The sequence below is a fragment of the Euleptes europaea genome, chromosome 18 (assembly GCF_029931775.1).
Source record: "Euleptes europaea isolate rEulEur1 chromosome 18, rEulEur1.hap1, whole genome shotgun sequence".
NCBI lineage: Eukaryota > Metazoa > Chordata > Lepidosauria > Squamata > Sphaerodactylidae > Euleptes > Euleptes europaea.
In genome coordinates this window covers 4,884,197-4,902,461 of record NC_079329.1, presented here as the reverse complement: position 1 = coordinate 4,902,461, position 18,265 = coordinate 4,884,197, and the positions used below count along the sequence as shown (strand labels likewise).

The following is an 18,265-nucleotide window of genomic DNA, read 5'->3' as shown; positions in this document are numbered from 1 at the left end:
ATACACCCTTTGTGCTCATCTTCATGAATGGCAATTTGGTACAATTAAAAAGAGAATCTCTCTCCCATCCTCCAATATCCAAAAAAAGGAAAGATTACAGGAGCCAGAAGCAGTATGAAAGATGAAAATCTGGTGTGCACAAAGGGCATGTGTTCTTTCTTTGGGCATCATATCAGTTATATAAAACTATTACAATGGTTTGTGAAATGGCCACACTTGAATAGTTAATGAGAAAAAAATCCTTACTCTTTAAAGTCAGGCAACCGCTGCGAAGGAGGTTTGTCAAATTTAAAACTGTGAATTGGGAGATTGAACAGAGAAGTAATCTCACCAATGATTAAGTCTCCAGGCTGATACCACTCATGAAGAGCAGGGAGGGAATAATTCTCAGGGCAATCCTGCGTATTCACTTTGGGCACCACTGAAGACAACAGAACAAGCAACACCACCAGACTCGGCATCCCCCAAGCGAAAGCCATTTCTGCACACAGATTCCCCATCTAAAGGACAATAGCCCAGCAGGGGAAGAGCATACTGGTGTCAATATGCTTCTCACAGTGACTTATTTTGGCTCTTTTTCTACCACTTGCAAATTAACTCCTTTGAATACTAGGTGAGGCGGTACACACTGCAATCTCAAGTCTAACTTCTCGAAGGAAAATGCGAAAGATTAAAGTGACAGAGTCCTGCCATTCCTCCCAGCTCTCCCTGGCAAAGGAGGCTTTTTTATATACTTCTTTCAGACTTGTTTATGGTGTGTTTTTTGGCACCTTCTGGAAAGTCTCAGAAGCTTTGGATCAGGTGAACAAAATAAAATGGTGTGAATAATTGCAGGTGAGGATAATTATCCTTGTGTCTGTGTAAAGTTCCATCAAGTCACAGCCAATTTATGGCGATGCTTGTATTCCTTGGTGGTCTCCCATCCAAATTCTAGCCAGGGCTGACCCTGCTTAGCTTCCAAGATCTAAAAAGATTGGTCTATACCATGCTGCCTTTCTTCCTAAACATCTTTAGTGATGTGCATTAAAATATTGGTAAAATTCATATTTGGGTATATTGGAGCCAAATATTGTTGGGATTAATCTATATTCCTGAATTCATATACTGGTTTGAGGGGCTTTTGGGGGGGGGGTCTGGAAATTTGTTTCCATTATAACCTGTGTGGAATCTTTCTAGGGGTCTCTGTGTGTGGGGGGTGGGGGTTAAGTAGAGGCATCCAATTTGCACCATAGCTGTGGGTCCTTCTCCTTAGAGGAACCCTGAAGTTTGTGAAGAATGACAAGGAGGGGATGAGATGTGTGTCCCATACACCTCCTTATATATCTGAACACCAACCAGGAGCAGAATATGCAAAGCAGGCTATTATTCTGTTCCTGCTTAAATTGAAATCTCACGAATGGTAGGGACCCTCTTTGGAAACACCATGGTGGTCTTACTCCTATTCCTTTGTGTCCTTTCACTGCTTAAGCAGGGTATGTGTTCCTAATGGGGATTTTCTTTCTTCTAAGAAAAATGGAGTGGGTGGGAGAAAATACTATCTGCCTCCCTTATTCGATGTTTAGATACCTATCACAGAATTTCAGATGTTAAACCACTTAATAGATTTGCCTAAAATAAAAGTTCTTAACCCATTACCTATATCTTTTTTTGGGGGGTGGGGGGAATCCACAACTACGAGTCAAATTTTGTCAGTTATTGGACAGACAACTGGAACATCTCTTCAACAGCCATGCTTCTCATTTATCATTTTAGATCTGTACTCAGTTGTAGTGTAAGAATAAGAGGACTTCTTTTTCTACCAGGTATCCTCTCTGAAATTCAGCTGACTCAGCCTGGCATAGGAATAGTCAAACCTGGGGCATCTATCACACTGATCTGCACCGTCTCTGGTACCTCCATCACTGATGGATATATTTACAACTGGTTTCGGCAGCCACCCAACAAAGGGCTGGAATGGATAGGAAGAAGGTACTACATGGGCTCTAGCTGGCACCTTGATTATGGTTCAGCCTTACGGAGCAGGGCCTCCATCTCTCTTGACTCCTCCAAGAATCAGTACACTCTCCACCTCAGCTCCCTCACCACTGATGACTCAGCCATCTATTATTGTGCGCGACGATCACAGTGATACAGAGCCAAGCTGACATCTGCACAAAAAGAGGAAGCTTGAGTCTTAAGCAGACAGTTGCCTGGAGGTGCAAATTCTTCTTCTAAGGCACGGCTCTGATTTTATTCAGGCTAGCAGTACCGTGGTCAAAAGCTCTGCTCCCAACCTGAGTTTGATCCCGCCGGAAGTCGGGTTCAGGTAGCCGGCTCAAGGTTGACTCAGCCTTCCATCCTTCCAAGGTTGATAAAATGAGTACCCAACTTGCTGGGGGTAAAGTGTAGACAACATTAGGAAGAACTTTCTAACAGTTAGAATGGTTCTTCAGTGGAACAGGCTTCCTCAGGAGGTGGTGAGCTCTCCTCCCCTGGAAGTTTTTAAGCAGAGGCTTCCTGGCCTCCAGCATCAATTGGGGAACCTCCTGGAGAAGGGAGCTGGGCAGGGCTTGGTCTGCCATTTGAAAGGAAGACCTCAAGGGCAGATCCAGCTCATTCCCAGAAACTTTCTTTCTTTCTTTCTTTCTTTCTTTCTTTCTTTCTTTCTTTCTTTCTTTCTTTCTTTCTTTCTTTCTTTCTTTCTTTCTTTCTTTCTTCCTTCCTTCCTTCCTTCCTTCCTTCCTTCCTTTCTCTGTCTGTCTGTCTGTCTCTCTCTCTCTCTCTCTCTCTCTCTCTCTCTCTCTCTCTCTCTTTCCTCCTTCCTTTTCTCTACTCCTCTGACTACTGGTCTTGATTAGTATCACTCAATCCAAACTAGGAATAAATGTAAGAATGTAAGAATTCAAGCCAGAGCAGATAGGCTATACCATTTTCCAGAAGATGCTTTTTCATATGAGGTTCCCATAATGTCAACACAGACTCTGTGAAGGCTCTTTCCTTTCAAGGAATGCCTAAGGCAGACACATCCCTTCCTTCAATTATATTAATACAGCCACCAGCATCTCCAGAAATGGATGGAAACTCTTCAGCCACCAGTCTTCAGCCACCAGTATCTCCAGAAGTGGATGAAAACAGTTCAGCATTGAGTTCAGACCAAATCAGAGGTAGACCACATGAGGAAGACATGACTGTGTGGATGACTCTCTTCAGTAAGCAGCTGGTGGGACAGGGAACATTCTGGACTTTGCAGTACAGAGGGAGGGGATTGAAGGAGGTGAAAGTGGACTCTGGAGCAACTGAATGTGCCTGGTAAACAGCCAAGGTGAGAGCAAAATACAAGAAAAAGAAAGACGAGGAGTGAATGGCATGTGCCTATTATATCAGGTGCTGTGGAACGCAGGCAGGACACTGTTGTTGCATTTGTCTTGCTTGTGGGCTTCCTAGGGACACCTGGTTGGCCACTGTGTGAACAATCAGCTAGACTTGATGGACCTTGGTCTGATCCAGCAGGGCGTTTCTTATGTTCTTATGTCATGCACAAGCCTCCTTCTATCTGAATACCAAACCCGAGCAGAATATGCAAAGCAGGCTGTTATTCTGTCCCTGCTTAAATAGAAGGCTCGTTAACTATAGGGGCCATCTTGGAAAACACAATGGAGATCTTACTCCTATTTCTTTGTGTCTTTTCAACACTGAAACAGGGTATGTGCTCCTAATGGGGATTTATTTTATTCTAATGAAAAATGGAGGGGGTAGGAGAAAACTTCAGACATTAAACCATGAAGCAATTTCACCTAAAATTGAAGTTCTTATAGCCCATATCTTTTAACAAGAAAAAAATCCCCAGAAGCTGCATTCACATTTTGTCAAATTACTGTATGAACAAACTGAAAAATCTCTCCAACAGCCCTGCATGCACTTTGCCATTTAATAACTATTCGATTTTAAAATTGTTTCTTTTTTCTACCAGGGGTCCTCTCTGAAATTCAACTGACTCAGTCTGGCCTAGGCACAGCCAAACCTGGAGAGTCCTTAAGACTGACCTGCACAGTCTCTGGTGCCTCCATCACTGATGGATATGCTCACCACTGGATCCGCCAGCCACCCAACAAAGGGCTGGAATGGATAGGAAGAAGATACTACAGCAGTTCTACCTGGCACACTGACTATGCCTCAGCCTTCCGGAGCAGAGTCTCCATCTCTCCTGACTCCTCCAAGAATGAGTTTTCTCTCCAGCTGAGCTCCTTGACAGCTGCAGACACTGCCGTCTATTACTGTGCCCGAGACACACAGTGACAGAGGGCCAAGGCGGCATCTGAACAAAAAGGGGAAGATGCCTTTTAGGGAGACAGTTTTCTGGTGCTGCAGGTGCATCCTCTGTGGAATGGATCTATTTTTGTCCCGCCTAGGATCTAAAATGGCATTTCAAACTGCTGGACAATGTGACATCTACCAAACAGGACAATTGTGCCCCCCTTCTCCCCTCCTTATTCCAATTTCTTGATTGCTAATCCTAGTACATGATTATTAGATGTTGCTTCATATTGATTGTTTCAATTAACACAGTATAGTTTGCAGTGCATGTCAGTGAGAAAAATGGCTAATAAACAAATTAAAGTTTAGGGGAGATATTTTGTTGCAATTTTAGCATGTTTGACTATGGTGTCTTTGGGGAAAATGGCCTCTGATGGAATTGCTTCCAGGATGGGGTATGCACGATTGATCTGAGAGTCTGGGCTTCAAACACCAATGGCCTCATGATGAATTTGATATTACTAGGGTTGTCAGGTCTCCCCTCTCGATTGGCGGGAGGATTTAAGGGGCAGGGCAGGGACATCTTACTGGCCTCCCTTCCTTTCCTTGCCCTTTCCTTTCCTCTGGTTATTTTCTGGTGGATTGTATTACTCCTTTTCCCTCTGTATGGTTTGTTGTCTGTGTTTTTTATGCTGTTTCTGGTAGAGGGAGTCTGGTTTTTAAGTTTAAATTATGGAATCAGTTTTAATTGTAGGGTATGGTTATTTTAATTGGATCTAAGATCATAAGAAACATAAGAACATAAGAAAGGCCCTACTGGATCAGACCAAGGCCCATCAAGTCCAGCAGTCTGTTCACACAGTGGCCAACTGGGTGCCTCTAGGAAGCCCACAAACAAGATGACTGCAGCAGCATTATCCTGCCTGTCTTCCACAGCACCCAATATAATAGGCATGTTCCTCAGATACTAGAGAGAATAGATATGCAGCATGACTAGTATCCATTTTAACTAATAGCCATTAATACCCCTTTCCTCCATGAATATGTCTACACCACTCTTAAAGCCTTCCAAGTTGGCAGCCATCACCACATCCCGGGGCAGGGAGTTCCACAATTTAATTATGTGTTGTGTGAAAAAATACTTCTTTTAATCTGTTTTGAATCTCTCACCCTCCAGCTTCAACAGATGACCTCGTGTTCTGGTATTATGGGAGAGGGAGAAAAACGTCTCCCTGTCCACTCTCTCCAAACCATGCATAATTTTATAGACCTCTATCATGTCACCCCTTAGCCGCCTTCTTTCCAAGCTAAAGAGCCCTAAGTGTCTTAACCGCTCCCCATAGGACAGTTGCTCTACTCCCCTAATCATTTTGGTTGCTCTTTTCTGCATCTTCTCAAGCTCTGTAATATCCTTTTTTAGGTGCGGTGACCAGAACTGTAGACAGTATTCCAAGAAGTGTGGTCTCTCCATAGATTTGTACAAGGGCAGTATGATATCAGCAGTTTTATTCTCTATTCCTCTTCTAATTATGGCCAACATGGATCTGACACGTTGTGAGCTGCTCAGAGCCTGACCTTGTCAGGAACGGTTGACAACAAAGCCAACAAATTATTAAATAAATATGTTTTCAATTTTCTCCCTATAAGCCACCTAAGTCGATGACTACCCACCAAATTTTGGGGCACAGAATTCCACGTGGTAATAGCTTCCTGTAAGGATGTGACTCTGGCCACCAAGACTAGATTAATTCATGCCATCATATTCCCTATTACTATGTATGGGTGTGAAAGCTGGACAGTGAAGAAAGCTGATAGGAAGAAAATAGATTCCTTTGAAATGTGGTGTTGGAGGAGAGTGGTGCTGATTCCGTGGACTGCCAAAAAAAGCAAATCAGTGGGTTCTAGATCAAATCAAGCCTGAACTGACCCTAGAAGCTAAAATGACTAAACTGAGGCTGTCGTATTTTGGTCACGTCATGAGACGACAAGAGTCACTGGAAAAGACCGTCATGATAGGAAAAGTTGAGGGCAGCAGGAAAAGAGGAAGACCCAACAAGAGATGGATTGACTCAATAAAGGAAGCCACAGCCTTCAATTTGCAAGATCTGAGCAAGGCTGTCAAAGATAGGACATTTTGGAGGACTTTCATTCATAGGGTCGCCATGAGTCAAAAGCGACTTGATGGCACTTAACACACACACACAATAGCTTCCTGAGTGTGAAGAAGGGATGCCATTTCTGTGCTCTGAGTGCCATCGATGGAAAAGAAACTCAGCATAAGAATGTAAACCCTTGATGGGGGAGAGGATCCTAACCCTTTCTCCTGTGGAGACTAAGAGCGAAAACGCATGGTCGCTTTAGCCTCCTTTATTCCCTGTTTCAGCCAGGATTCAGCCAGGATCGAACGCATGTTCGGTGAAACGCACTCGTTCGATCCTGGCTGAATCCTGGCTGAAACAGGGAATAAAGGAGGCTGAAGCGACCATGCGTTTTCACGCTAAAACTCAGTGCTGATAATTTTTTACATTAACCAGCAGGGGGAAGCAGCTTCACAGGACTGTGGTATTTGGTTCCAGAATTGTGCTTGATCTCATACTGATGCAATATCCCTTCCCTTCTCTTTTCAACTTCTCACCAGTGACTTAGCAGGTTTTTAGTTCAGAAACATCAGCAAAAAAATGTGAGGGGATTCTGAGCCTTGCATAATAAAGAAGCTGAAGCTTGGCTCTCTCCCTCTTTCTCACAGCAGAGGAAGCCTTTGGAGGGTGGGTTGGTTTTGTTGTAGAGCACAGTGACATAGCTCTGGATGCAATCTGGCACCACAGTCTGAAGGCATCCTCCCCTTATTCCATACTTTACCCACGTCTCCTCACACAAGCCAAGACAATGGCAAAGGGAACTTCTGACAGAGATGGAACTGGGGGGGAGGGTGCCAGAAGAACAGAGTCAATTGTAGCCCGATAGCCTTCCTGGTGGCTTCCTGATTGCCTACCTGATGGCTTCCAGATTGCCTAGCAAATGGCTTCCTGGCCTCCAGCCTCAATTGGGGAGCCTCTTGGAGAAGGGAGCTGGGCAGGGCTGGGCTTGAGATGCCACCGGAAGGGAAGACCTTAACGGCAGATCCAACTAATTCCCAGAAACTTTGCACAGGGCTTGGGCGGTGAAAAAAGGTCTGACCAGCTGTCCCCACTGCTTCCTGGTTGACTGAGGTAGACTTAGTCCAATTCATCCCCTTATGGTGCTCAGCCACACACAGAAGCCATGACAGAAGCCGTGACTAGCAAAAATGCATCAAAAATGCTTTTGTTTGTTGGTTTTTTTTGCCAAATCCCATCTGGCAGTTCATCCAGGCCTCAAGGAGGTGGATGAAAGATCCCTTTGCCCAGCTCTAAACTCATTTGGGGACAAAGTGAGCACAGCCTGATTCAAAATATGAGTCCTTCCTACCCTCATATTAACCAGGGCAGCAGAGGATGTTGGAGAGGTCAGCCTTTTCAGGTTTATTCAAAAAGATGCACAGAGAATGGACCATACCAGGTTTGTTTGTTTGTTTGTCTGAATCTTTCTTTCTTTCTTTCTTTCTTTCTTTCTTTCTTTCTTTCTTTCTTTCTTTCTTTCTTTCTTTCTTTCTTTCTTCCTTCCTTCCTTCCTTCCTTCCTTCCTTCCTTCCTTCCTTCCTTCCTTCCTTCCTTCCTTCCTTCCTTCCATTTTTTTTTACATTAAGGCCATTTATGAAGGGTCAATGTTGAAGCTCGCTCAAAGCTCTTTTTTTAAACGTGATCTTTAAAATGATTATTCATGGTCCCGGTGCAAAAGGAGAAATTACACACACACATACACACACACATACAAACACACACTCACCTGCTCCTTTGTTCCTTCCATTAGGCAGCCACAGTTTGCATAGCTCATGCACGGCTGTTGTCTTGCAGGGTTCCTTGAGAGGATTCTTCGGTGTGGGGGCAGAACAAACACAAAAGGTCACATTAAAGGGGCTCTTAAGTAATGCAAAGCAGGTATGTGCCGGCTTCGTAGTCACTTCCTAAATGAGGGTTCACCGTAAGAAACAAAAAAAATATGTGGGGCAATTCAGCCTGGAATGTGTTGCTAATCACCAAGCATGAATGGCCTAAGAGTAGTTCAGCAGTGGAACCAACTGCCTAGTCAGGTGGCAAGCCCCCCCCCCCCCTTACTGGCAGCCTTTAAGCAGAGGATGGACAAACACTTGTCAGGGATGCTCTAGGCTGACCCTACATTAAGCAGGGGGTTGGACTAGATGGCCTGTATGGCCCCTTCCCACTCTAGGATTTTAGATTCTATATTCTACGTACTTACTTATTTCTTTAAATATTTAGATACTGCCATATGTCCTTGATTTTGAGGTGGCTAATAAAGCAACAATAAGTTACAGGGACACAGAACACTGTAACAGCCAATGAGAAAAGTTTTTTTTTTTAACTACTCAGTAAGTTGCAAGGACACAAAACATCCAGTTCCAGTAAAAGTGCAAAAAGAGCGCTTGTATACTAATGATCATTTATGCGTAACTTGACTGTACCTTTCCACGTATCTTCAAAGTGGCTGTTAAGTGGTAAACTACGGAAAGAGTAACAGCCTTATCTTTACCATACAGCAGACAGATTAAGTATTAGTCATGAGAACATACAGGAAAGTGTGAAATCAATGGAATAATCAAAGAAGATCTTATAGAAGAATATAAATCACAACTGGAAAAAAAATGGATAAGTGTTTCGGTCTTTGCCTTTCCATACGGGCAGAATCTATGTTCAATTGGGGTTTTCAAAAGTCTGCAAGTTAAATTATTGAGGGGTAATGCATTGTGTCTGGCCAAGAAGTCTTCGAAAAGTTGGAATGGTTAAGACACAAAACATCGTAACAATCAATGAATAATGTAAAAACAGTTATATCTGGTCAAGTAGAATGGAAAAATAGACAAACTAATCACTGAAAAAAACAACAGATTGAAACTGTCTAGCTCCTAGCTAGGCAAGCCACTGTTGAAATGTTGATAGCCAGAAGTCCCATATAGCCCCAGACCATGTAAAACATGGGGACAGACTCTTCATTACATTTAGCTACAGTCTCTTCTGCCATTTGACTGCATGTCAAAAGCTGATTGAATTAAGGAAGAAGAAGAAGAAGAGTTGGTTTTTATATGCCAACTTTCTCTACCACTTAAAGAAGAATCAAACTGGCTTACAATCACCTTCCCTTCCTCTCCCCACAACAGACACCCTGTGAGATACTGTAGGTGGGGCTGAGAGAGCTGTGACTAGCTCAAGGTCACCCAGCTGGCTTCACATGAAGGAGTGGGGAAATCAACCCAGTTCTCCAGATTAGCATCTGCCACTCATGTGAAGGAGTGGGGAATCAAACACCGGGAGAAAAATGGCCGCTTTGGCAATTGGACCCTGTGGCATTGAAGTCCCTCCCCTCCCCAAACCCCACCCTCCTCAGGCTCTGCCCCAAAAACCTCCTGCCAGTGGTGAAGTGGGAACGGGCAACCCTATCTGACACTCTCACCCTTTGGGGACCCTCGTTTTTGTCACATTTGCTCCCCATTCTGTAAATGTGTATATCTCAGGGTGGATCTAGAAATGACTGATGGAGTCTTCATTAAGCAAGTGTCAACTGACAGTGAGTCATGCTAAGGGCCTAAAGGAACACAGGGCAGCTCCTCTATCAATCATGTGTACTCTAACCTGGGATTGATTCTGTGTGTAAAGTGCCGTCAAGTCGCAGCCGACTTATGGCGACCCCTTTTGGGGTTTTCATGGCAAGAGACTAACAGAGGTGGTTTGCCAGTGCCTTCCTCTGCACAGCAACCCTGGACTTCCTTGGTGGTCTACCTTCCAAATACTAACCAGGGCTGACCCTGTTTAGCTTCTGAGATCTGACGAGATCAGGCTAGCCTGGGCCACCCAGGTCAGGGCGGGATTGATTCTATCACAGGCCATGTTCCCCAAGGATATCGGAGACTCTGTCCAGATAATTTGATCTTAAACTAATGCAAATAGCTGTAGGTGGATTCAGGAGGAACTCTGCTGGATTTCTCTACATTGCAATGCATAGTAAAGAGCAAAGGTGAAAATAAAATAGCCCCCCTCCCCCCAAAAAATAAAACCAGATATGAGAAGGAGTGAATGAGATGAGCGCTCCATGGTCCTCCTTATATCTGAGCATCAAGCAGGAGGGCAATATGCAAAGCAGACTTTCATCCTGCCTCTGCTTAAATAGGAGTCTCTTGAATGGTAGGGACCATCTTGGAAAACACAATGGAGATCTTACTCCTGTTTCTGTATGTCTTTTCAACACTTAAACAGGGTATGTGTTCCTCATGGGAATTTCCTTTCTTCTAAAAAAATGCAGTGGGTTGAAGAAACTACTATCTGCCTCCTTCATTGGATGCTTTGAAAAATAGCAATGAGAGTCAAATTATGTCAGTTATTGTAAGACAACTGGAAAGTCTCTCCAACAGCCATTCATATCATGTAGCAGTTTATAACTCTGATTAATTTCTTTTTTAAATGATTTTTCCCCCTTTCTTTCTACCAGGGGTCCTCTCTCAAATTCAACTGACCGAGTCTGGTAGAGGAACAGCCAAACCTGGAGAGTCCTTAAGGCTGACCTGCACAGTCTCTGGGGCCTCCATCACTGATGGATATGGTTACAGCTGGATCCGCCAGCTGCCCAGCAAAGCTCTGGAATGGATAGGTTGGAGATACTACAGCAGCTCTACCTGGCACACTAACTATGCCTCGGCCTTCCAGAGCAGAATGTCCATCTCTCCTGACTCCTCCAAGAATGAGTTTTCTCTCCAGCTGAACTCCCTGACGGCTGCAGACACAGCCATCTATTACTGTGCCCGAGGCGCACAGTGACATGTAGCCAAGCTAGCATCTGCACAAAAAGGGGAAGATGCCTTTTAAGCAATCAGTTTTCTGGCACTGCAGGTTCATCCTCTATGGCACGGATCTATTTTTCTTCCGTCTAGGCTGTTAATTGGCATGTCAAACCACAGGACAATATGACGTCTGCCACACAGGACAATTGTGCTCCCCTTCTCCCTTCCTTATTTCAATTTTTTGATTCCTAATCCTAGCACATGATTATTAGATGTTGCTTTCTATTGATTGTTTCAACTAACACAGTACAATTTGCACTGCATGTCAGCAAGAAAAGTGGACAATATAGTAAAGAAATTAAAGTTTAGGAGAGCTATTTTGTTGTAGTTTTAGCATGTTTGACTATGATCCGGGAGTCCGGGGTTCAAACACCAATGGCCTCATGATACATTTGATATTACTAGGGTGGCCAGGTCTGCCCTCTGGATTGGTGGGAGGTTTTAGGGGGCGAGGCTGGGGCAGTAGCGCTCATGCACAGCTGTGCGCAAGCGATGATGTCACTTCTGGGTTGACTTCCTGAAGCGCTGCATCACTGCAGCCAATTTAGCACTCATTGGAGTGAGGCAGCACTTCCGGGGGGGTAAACCCGGAAGTGATGTCATTGTATGCGCACGGCCGACTGTGCACACTCCGGAGTGGCTGGGTGGATTGGCTGGCAATTGCCCACCAAGACCACCTACCTGGCAACCCTAGATATTACCTATGGGCCAATCACACCAACTAAGCCTAAGCTACCTTATCGGATTGTTGTTAGGACAAAGTGAGCAGAAAGACTTTGTCTGGTGTGGAATTCATCCTAATTTTGTTAGAGCAGATATCTTGGTAACACACGGTTGAGCGCAATAGTAATAATACGCCTGGGCTTTCTCTTGTGGCCTATGATGATTAAAACTTGCTCACATTCACCCGTCAAAGAGCATTTTGCTCAGCAGGTGGTCTCTGGCCCAAAAAGCATCTTGCTGTTCTGAACCAGGGCCAGGGCCTTTTTTGTTCTGGCCCCTGGCATGGTGGAATACCATGACAAGTTTGATCAGGGCCCTGCAGGACTTGAAACAGTTCTGCAGGACCTGTAAAACGGAGCTGTTCTGACAAAGATAAGGTTGAGGACAGCAATGGCTTCCATCTTGCTGGCCTCCCTTCCTTTCCCTTTCCTTTCTTCTGGTTATTTTCTGCTGGATTGTATTACCCCCTTTCCCTCTGTATGGTTTGTTGTCATTGTCATTTATGCTGCTTCTGGTTGAGGGTGTCCAGTTTTTAAGTTTAAATTATGGAATCAGTTTTAATTGTATAGTATGGCTGTTTTAGTTGGATCTGACACGTTATGAGCCACTCAGAGCCTAACTTAGTCAGGAATGGATGGCATACAAATCCAACAAATAAATAAATAAATAAATGTGTTTTCAGTTTTCTCCCTATAAGCCACCTACGTCGATGACTACCCACCAAATTTTGGGGCACAGAATTCCATATGGTCATCGCTTACTGCCTGGGAAGAAGTGATACCATTTTTGTGCACTGAGTGCTGTCGATGGAAAAGAAACTCAGCATAAGAATGTAAACCCTTGATGGGGCAGAGAATCCCTTATCTTTCTGTTGGGGAGACTGAAACTCAGTGCTGATAATTTCTTACGTTAACCAGCAGGGTAAAGCAGCTTCACAGGGCGGTGCTATTCCATTCCAGAATCGTGCTTGATCTCATATTGATGTAATATCTCTTCCCTTCTCTTTTCAACATCTAACCAGTGAATAAGCAGATGTTTAGTTCTGCTAAAATATCCCCCCCCCAAAAAAAAAAACCAACCCAGAGATGAGAAGGAGTGAATGAGGTGAGCGCTCCACGGTCCTCCTTATATCTGAACGTCAAGCAGGAGGGAAATATGCAAAGCTGGCTTTCATCCTGCCTCTCCTTAAATAGAAGGTTCATTAAGCACAGGGGCCATCGTGGAAAACACAATGGAGATCTTACTCCTATTTCTGTGCGTCTTTTCAACGCTTAAGCAGGGTATGTGTTCCTCATGGGAATTTCCTTTCTTCTAAAAAAAAAAATACAGTGAGTTGAAGAAAATACTATCTGCCTCCTTCATTTGATGTTTCGAAGCCTCCCAAAATTTCAGATATTAAACAAGTAGTTTCCCCAAAATCATGATTTTTTTACCTATAGCCCATATTTTAAAAGGGGGGGGATCAGCAAGGAGATTAAAAATCTGTCCGTTATAGTGCAGATAACTGGAAAATCTCTCCAACAGCCATGCATATCATGTAGCAGTTTATAGCTTTGATTAATATCTTTTAAATGATTTTTCCTTTTTCTTTCTACCAGGGGTCCTATCTGAAATTCAACTGACTCTGTCATAGGAATAGTCAAACCTCGAGAGTCCTTAACATTGACCTGCACAGTCTCTGGTACCTTCATCACTGATGGATATCCTTACAACTGGATCCGCAAGCCGCCAAGAAAAGGGCTGGAATGGATAGGAAGAGGATACTACAGTAGCTCTACCTGGCGCACTAACTATGCCTCAGCCTTCCAGAGCAGAGTCTCCATCTCTCCTGACTCCTCCAAGAATGAGATTTCTCTCCAGCTGAGCTCCTTGACAGCTGCAGACACAGCCATCTATTATTGTGCCCGAGAGCCACAGTGATAGAGGGCCAAGGAGGCATCTGAACAAAAAGGGGAAGATCCCTTTTAAGGAGACAGTTTTCTGGTGCTGCAGGTTCATCCTCTAAGGCACAGGTCTATTTTTGTGCTGTCTAGGATCTAAAATGGCATTTCAAACTGCAGGATAATATGACATCAACCAAGCAGGAGAATTGTGCCCCCTTCTCCACTCCTTGGAACCAAATGCCTCCCCCCCGCCGAGCTCTCAATACTGAGTTGGTGAGCCAGTGGTGCCTCCCTTGGAGGGCACCTTTGAGCACTGAGTTGGGCATGCAGGGACTTTGCCCACACCTCAAGAAGGAGAACAAACGCCACCCACCACCACCAGCACACCCTCCCAGAGATGAGACAGAGTAAATGAGGTGTGTGTTTCCTGGTCCTCCTTATATCTGAACGTTCAGCAGGAGCTTAATATGCAAAGCAGGCTTTCATCCTGTCTCTGCTTAAATAGGGGTCTCATGAATGGTTGGGGCCATCTTGGAAAACACCATGGAGATCTTACTCCTATTTCTTTGTGTCTTTTCAACTCTTAAACAGGGTATGTGTTCCTCATAGCAATTTCCTTTCTTCTAGAAAAAAAATGCAGTGGGTTGAAGAAAATATTATCTGCCTCCCTCATTTGATGTTTCAAAGTCTCACAGAATCTCAGATATTGAACCGTTAAGTAGTTTCACCTACAACTAAATTTTTTACCTATAGCTCATATCTTATGGGGGGATCAGCAATGAGAGTCAAATTCCATCAGTTATTGTACAGACAACTGGAAAGTCTCTCCAATAGCCATGAATATAATTTTGCACTTTATAACTTTGATTAATTTCTTTTTAAAATGTTTTTTCCCCTTTCTTTCTACCAGGGGTCCTCTCTGAAATTCAACTGACTCAGTCTGGCCTAGGCACAGTCAAACCTGGAGAGTCCTTAAGACTGACCTGCACAGTCTCTGGTGCCTCCATCACTGATGGATATGCTCACCACTGGATCCGCCAGCCACCCAACAAAGGGCTGGAATGGATAGGAAGAAGATACTACAGCAGTTCTACCTGGCACACTAACTATGCCTCAGCCTTCCAGAGCAGAGCCTCCATCTCTCCTGACTCCTCCAAGAATGAGTTTTCTCTCCAGCTGAGCTCCTTGACAGCTGCAGACACTGCCATCTATTACTGTGCCCGAGACACACAGTGACACAGACCCAAGCTGGCATCTGCACAGAAAGGTGAAGATGCCTTTTTCGCAGACAGCTTTCTGGCGCTGCAGGTTCATCCAGTAAGGCACAGATTTAGTTTTGTTCTGTCTGGGCTCTAAAATGGCATTTCAAACCACACGACAAAGTGACATCTACAAAAGAGGACAATTGTGCCCCCCTTCTGCCCTCCTTGGAACCAAATGCCCTCCAGCTCTCAATGCTGAGTTGGTGAGTCAGTGATATTAATGGTTTAAGAGCTGAATTTCTGTGACAGCCTTCAAACATCAAATCAAGAAGGCAGATAGCACTGAGTCGGGGGCATGCAGGGACTTTGCCCATACCTGAAGAAGGAGAACAGCACCACCCACCACCAGCAGCACACCCTCCCAGAGATGAGACAGAGTGAATGAGGTGTGTGTTCCATGTTCCTCCTTATATCTGAACGTCTAGCAGGAGCGAAGTATGCAAAACAGGCTTTCATCCTGTCCCTGCTTAAATAGAAGTTTCAAGAATGGTAGAGGTTATCTTGGAAAACACCATGGAGATCTTACTCCTATTTCTTTGTGTCATTTCCACACTTAAACAGGGTATGTGTTCCTCATGGGGTTTTCCTTTCTTACAAAAAAAAAAAAATACCAGTGGGTTGAAGAAAATACTATCTGCATCCTTCATTTGATGTTTCGAAGCCTCGCAGAATTTCAGATATTAAACAGTTAAGTAGTTTCACCCTAAATTAAAATTCTTACCTATAGACCGTATCTTATAAGGGGGTAAAATCAGCAATGAGAGTCAAATTCTTTCAATTATTGTACAGACAACTGGAAAGTCTCTCCAACAGCCATCAATATCATTTAGCAGTTTCCAACTTTGATTAATTTCTTTTTAAAATGTTTTTCCCCTTTCTTTCTTCCAGGAGTCCTCTCTGAAATTCAACTGACTCAGTCTGGCATAGGAATGGTCAAACCTGGAGATTCTTTAAGACTGACCTGCACAGTCTCTGGGGCCTCCATCACTGATGGGTATGCTAAGCACTGGATCCGCCAGCCACCCAACAAAGGGATGGAATGGATAGGACTAAGATACTACAGTAGCCCTACCTGGCCAACTTACTATGCCTCAGCCTTCCGGAGCAGAGTCTCCATCTCTCCTGACTCCTCCAAGAATGAGTTTTCTCTCCAGCTGAGCTCCTTGACAGCTGCAGACACGGCCGTCTATTACTGTGCCCGAGACGCACAGTGACACGGAGCCAAGTGGGTATCTGCACAAAAAGGGGAAGATGCCTTTGAAGGAGACCGTTTTCTGGTGCTGCAGGTTCACCCTCTAAGGCACGGATCTATTTTTATTCCTAGGAACTAAACGGTATTTCAAACTGCAGGACAATGTGACATCTACAAAACAGGACAATTGTGCCCCCCTTCTGCCCTCCTTGGAACCAAATGCCTTCCCCCCACCCCCGAGCTCTCAATACTGAGTTGGTGAGCCAGTGGTGCCTCCCTTGGAGGGCACCTTTGAGCACTGAGTCGAGCATGCAGGGACTCTGCCCACACCGCGAGAAGGAGAACAAGCACCACCCACCACCTCCATGAAACCCTCCCAGAGATGAGAAGGAGTGAATGAGTTGTGTGTTCCCTGGTCCTCCTTATATCTGAAAGTTGAGCAGGAGCGAAATATGCAAAGCAGGTTTTCATCCTGCCCCTCCTTAAATAGGAGTCTCTTGAATGGTAGGGGCCATCTTGGAAAACACAATGGGGATCTTACTCCTATTTCTTTGTGTCTTTTCCACACTTAAACAAGGTATGTGTTCCTCATGGGAAATTCCTTTCTCCCCCTCCCCTCAAAAAAAGCAGTGTGTTGAAGAAAATACTATTTGTATCCTTCATTTGATGCATCTAAGCCTCACAGAATTTCAGATATTAAACCATTAAGTAGTTTCACCACATTTTTTTTAAACCTATAGATAGACCATATGCTGTAAGGGAGGGAAATCAGCAACAAGAATCAAATTCTGTCAGTTATTGTACAGACAACTGGAAAGTGTCTTCAACAGCTATGCATAACATTTAGCACTTTATAACTTTGATTAATTTCTTTTTAAAATGATTTTTTCCCTTTCTTTCTACCAGGGGTCCTCTCTGAAATTCAACTGGCTCAGTCTGGCATAGTAACAGCCAAACCTGGAGAGTCCTTTAGACTGACCTGCACAGTCTCTGGTACCTCCATCACTGATGGAGGTGCTTACACCTGGATCCGCCAGCCGCCCAACAGAGGGCTGGAATGGATTGGAAGAAGATACTACAGCAGTTCTACCTGGTACACTGAGTATGCCTCAGCCTTCCAGAGCAGAGTCTCCATCTCTCCTGACTCCTCCAAGAATGAGTTTTCTCTCCAGCTGAGCTCCTTGACGGTGGAAGACACGGCCATCTATTATTGTGTCCTGGAAGCACAGTGACACAGACCCAATCTGGCATCTGCACAAAAAGGGGAAGATGCCTTTTTCGCAGACAGCTTTCTGGCACTGCAGGTTCATCCTGTAAGGCACAGATCTAGTTTTGTTCTGTCTAGGATCTAAAATAGCATTTCAATCTGCAAGACAATTTAAGCAGACATTTTGCCTGGAGCTGCAACTTCATCCTCTAAGGTATGGATCTATTTTTGTTCAGGCTAGGGTCTAAAATGGCATTTCAAACCACACGGTAATGTGACATGTATGAAGCTGAGACTATACTGGGGATCATGGGTCAGACATGGACAAAAACTAGGTGGAACGGGGGAGCCAGCGTGGGGTAGTGGTTAAGAGCAGCGGACTCTAATCTAGAGAACTGGGTTTGATTCCCCACTCCTCCACATGAAGCCTGCTGGATATCCTTGGGCCAGTCACAGTTCTCTCAGAACTCTCTCAGCCCCACCTACCTCACAAGGTGCCTGTTGGAATGAGAGAAGGGGTTGTGAGTGTAAGTCACTTTGAAACTCCTTAAAGGTAGAGAAAAGTGGGGTATAAAAACCAACTCTAAGGGATGTAGTAAGGAGAAGACTTAGGTGAGACTGAGTGAAAAAGATGGATGGATCCGTCCAACCCATTGAACATATCCGAGTATTCTTGGCCACACATTAAAAAACTAAAACAAAGCAGTTGAATGGATGTATGAAAGTTTGTTTCATACCAAATACCCAAAACATATTTTCTTTTAAAATTGTTACAGTTATTCACCCGACTTTATCCACAGTGGCTCAATGTGGAAATAACAACTTTATCTTAATATAGAA

The 18,265-nt window shown here is 44.3% G+C and overlaps 1 protein-coding gene and 1 gene segment (V, D, J or C); both read left to right on the top strand.

The window, feature by feature from the left end:
* Window positions 1–3,049: 3,049 nt before the first annotated feature.
* On the top strand, window positions 3,050–11,135 carry LOC130489925 (uncharacterized). The gene is made up of 5 exons (XM_056863713.1): window positions 3,050–3,188; window positions 3,950–4,271; window positions 6,983–7,002; window positions 10,709–10,719; window positions 10,869–11,135. The coding sequence occupies exons 1-5, from the start codon at window positions 3,050–3,052 to the stop codon at window positions 11,133–11,135; spliced, it is 759 nt and encodes a 252-aa protein (XP_056719691.1).
* A 1,977-nt stretch (window positions 11,136–13,112) lies between these two features.
* Window positions 13,113–15,000, top strand: LOC130489924 (Ig heavy chain V region HPCM6-like). The segment is given in 4 exon segments: window positions 13,113–13,161; window positions 13,515–13,797; window positions 14,564–14,585; window positions 14,734–15,000. Coding segments are annotated over 4 exon segments (621 nt in total).
* Window positions 15,001–18,265: the final 3,265 nt, after the last annotated feature.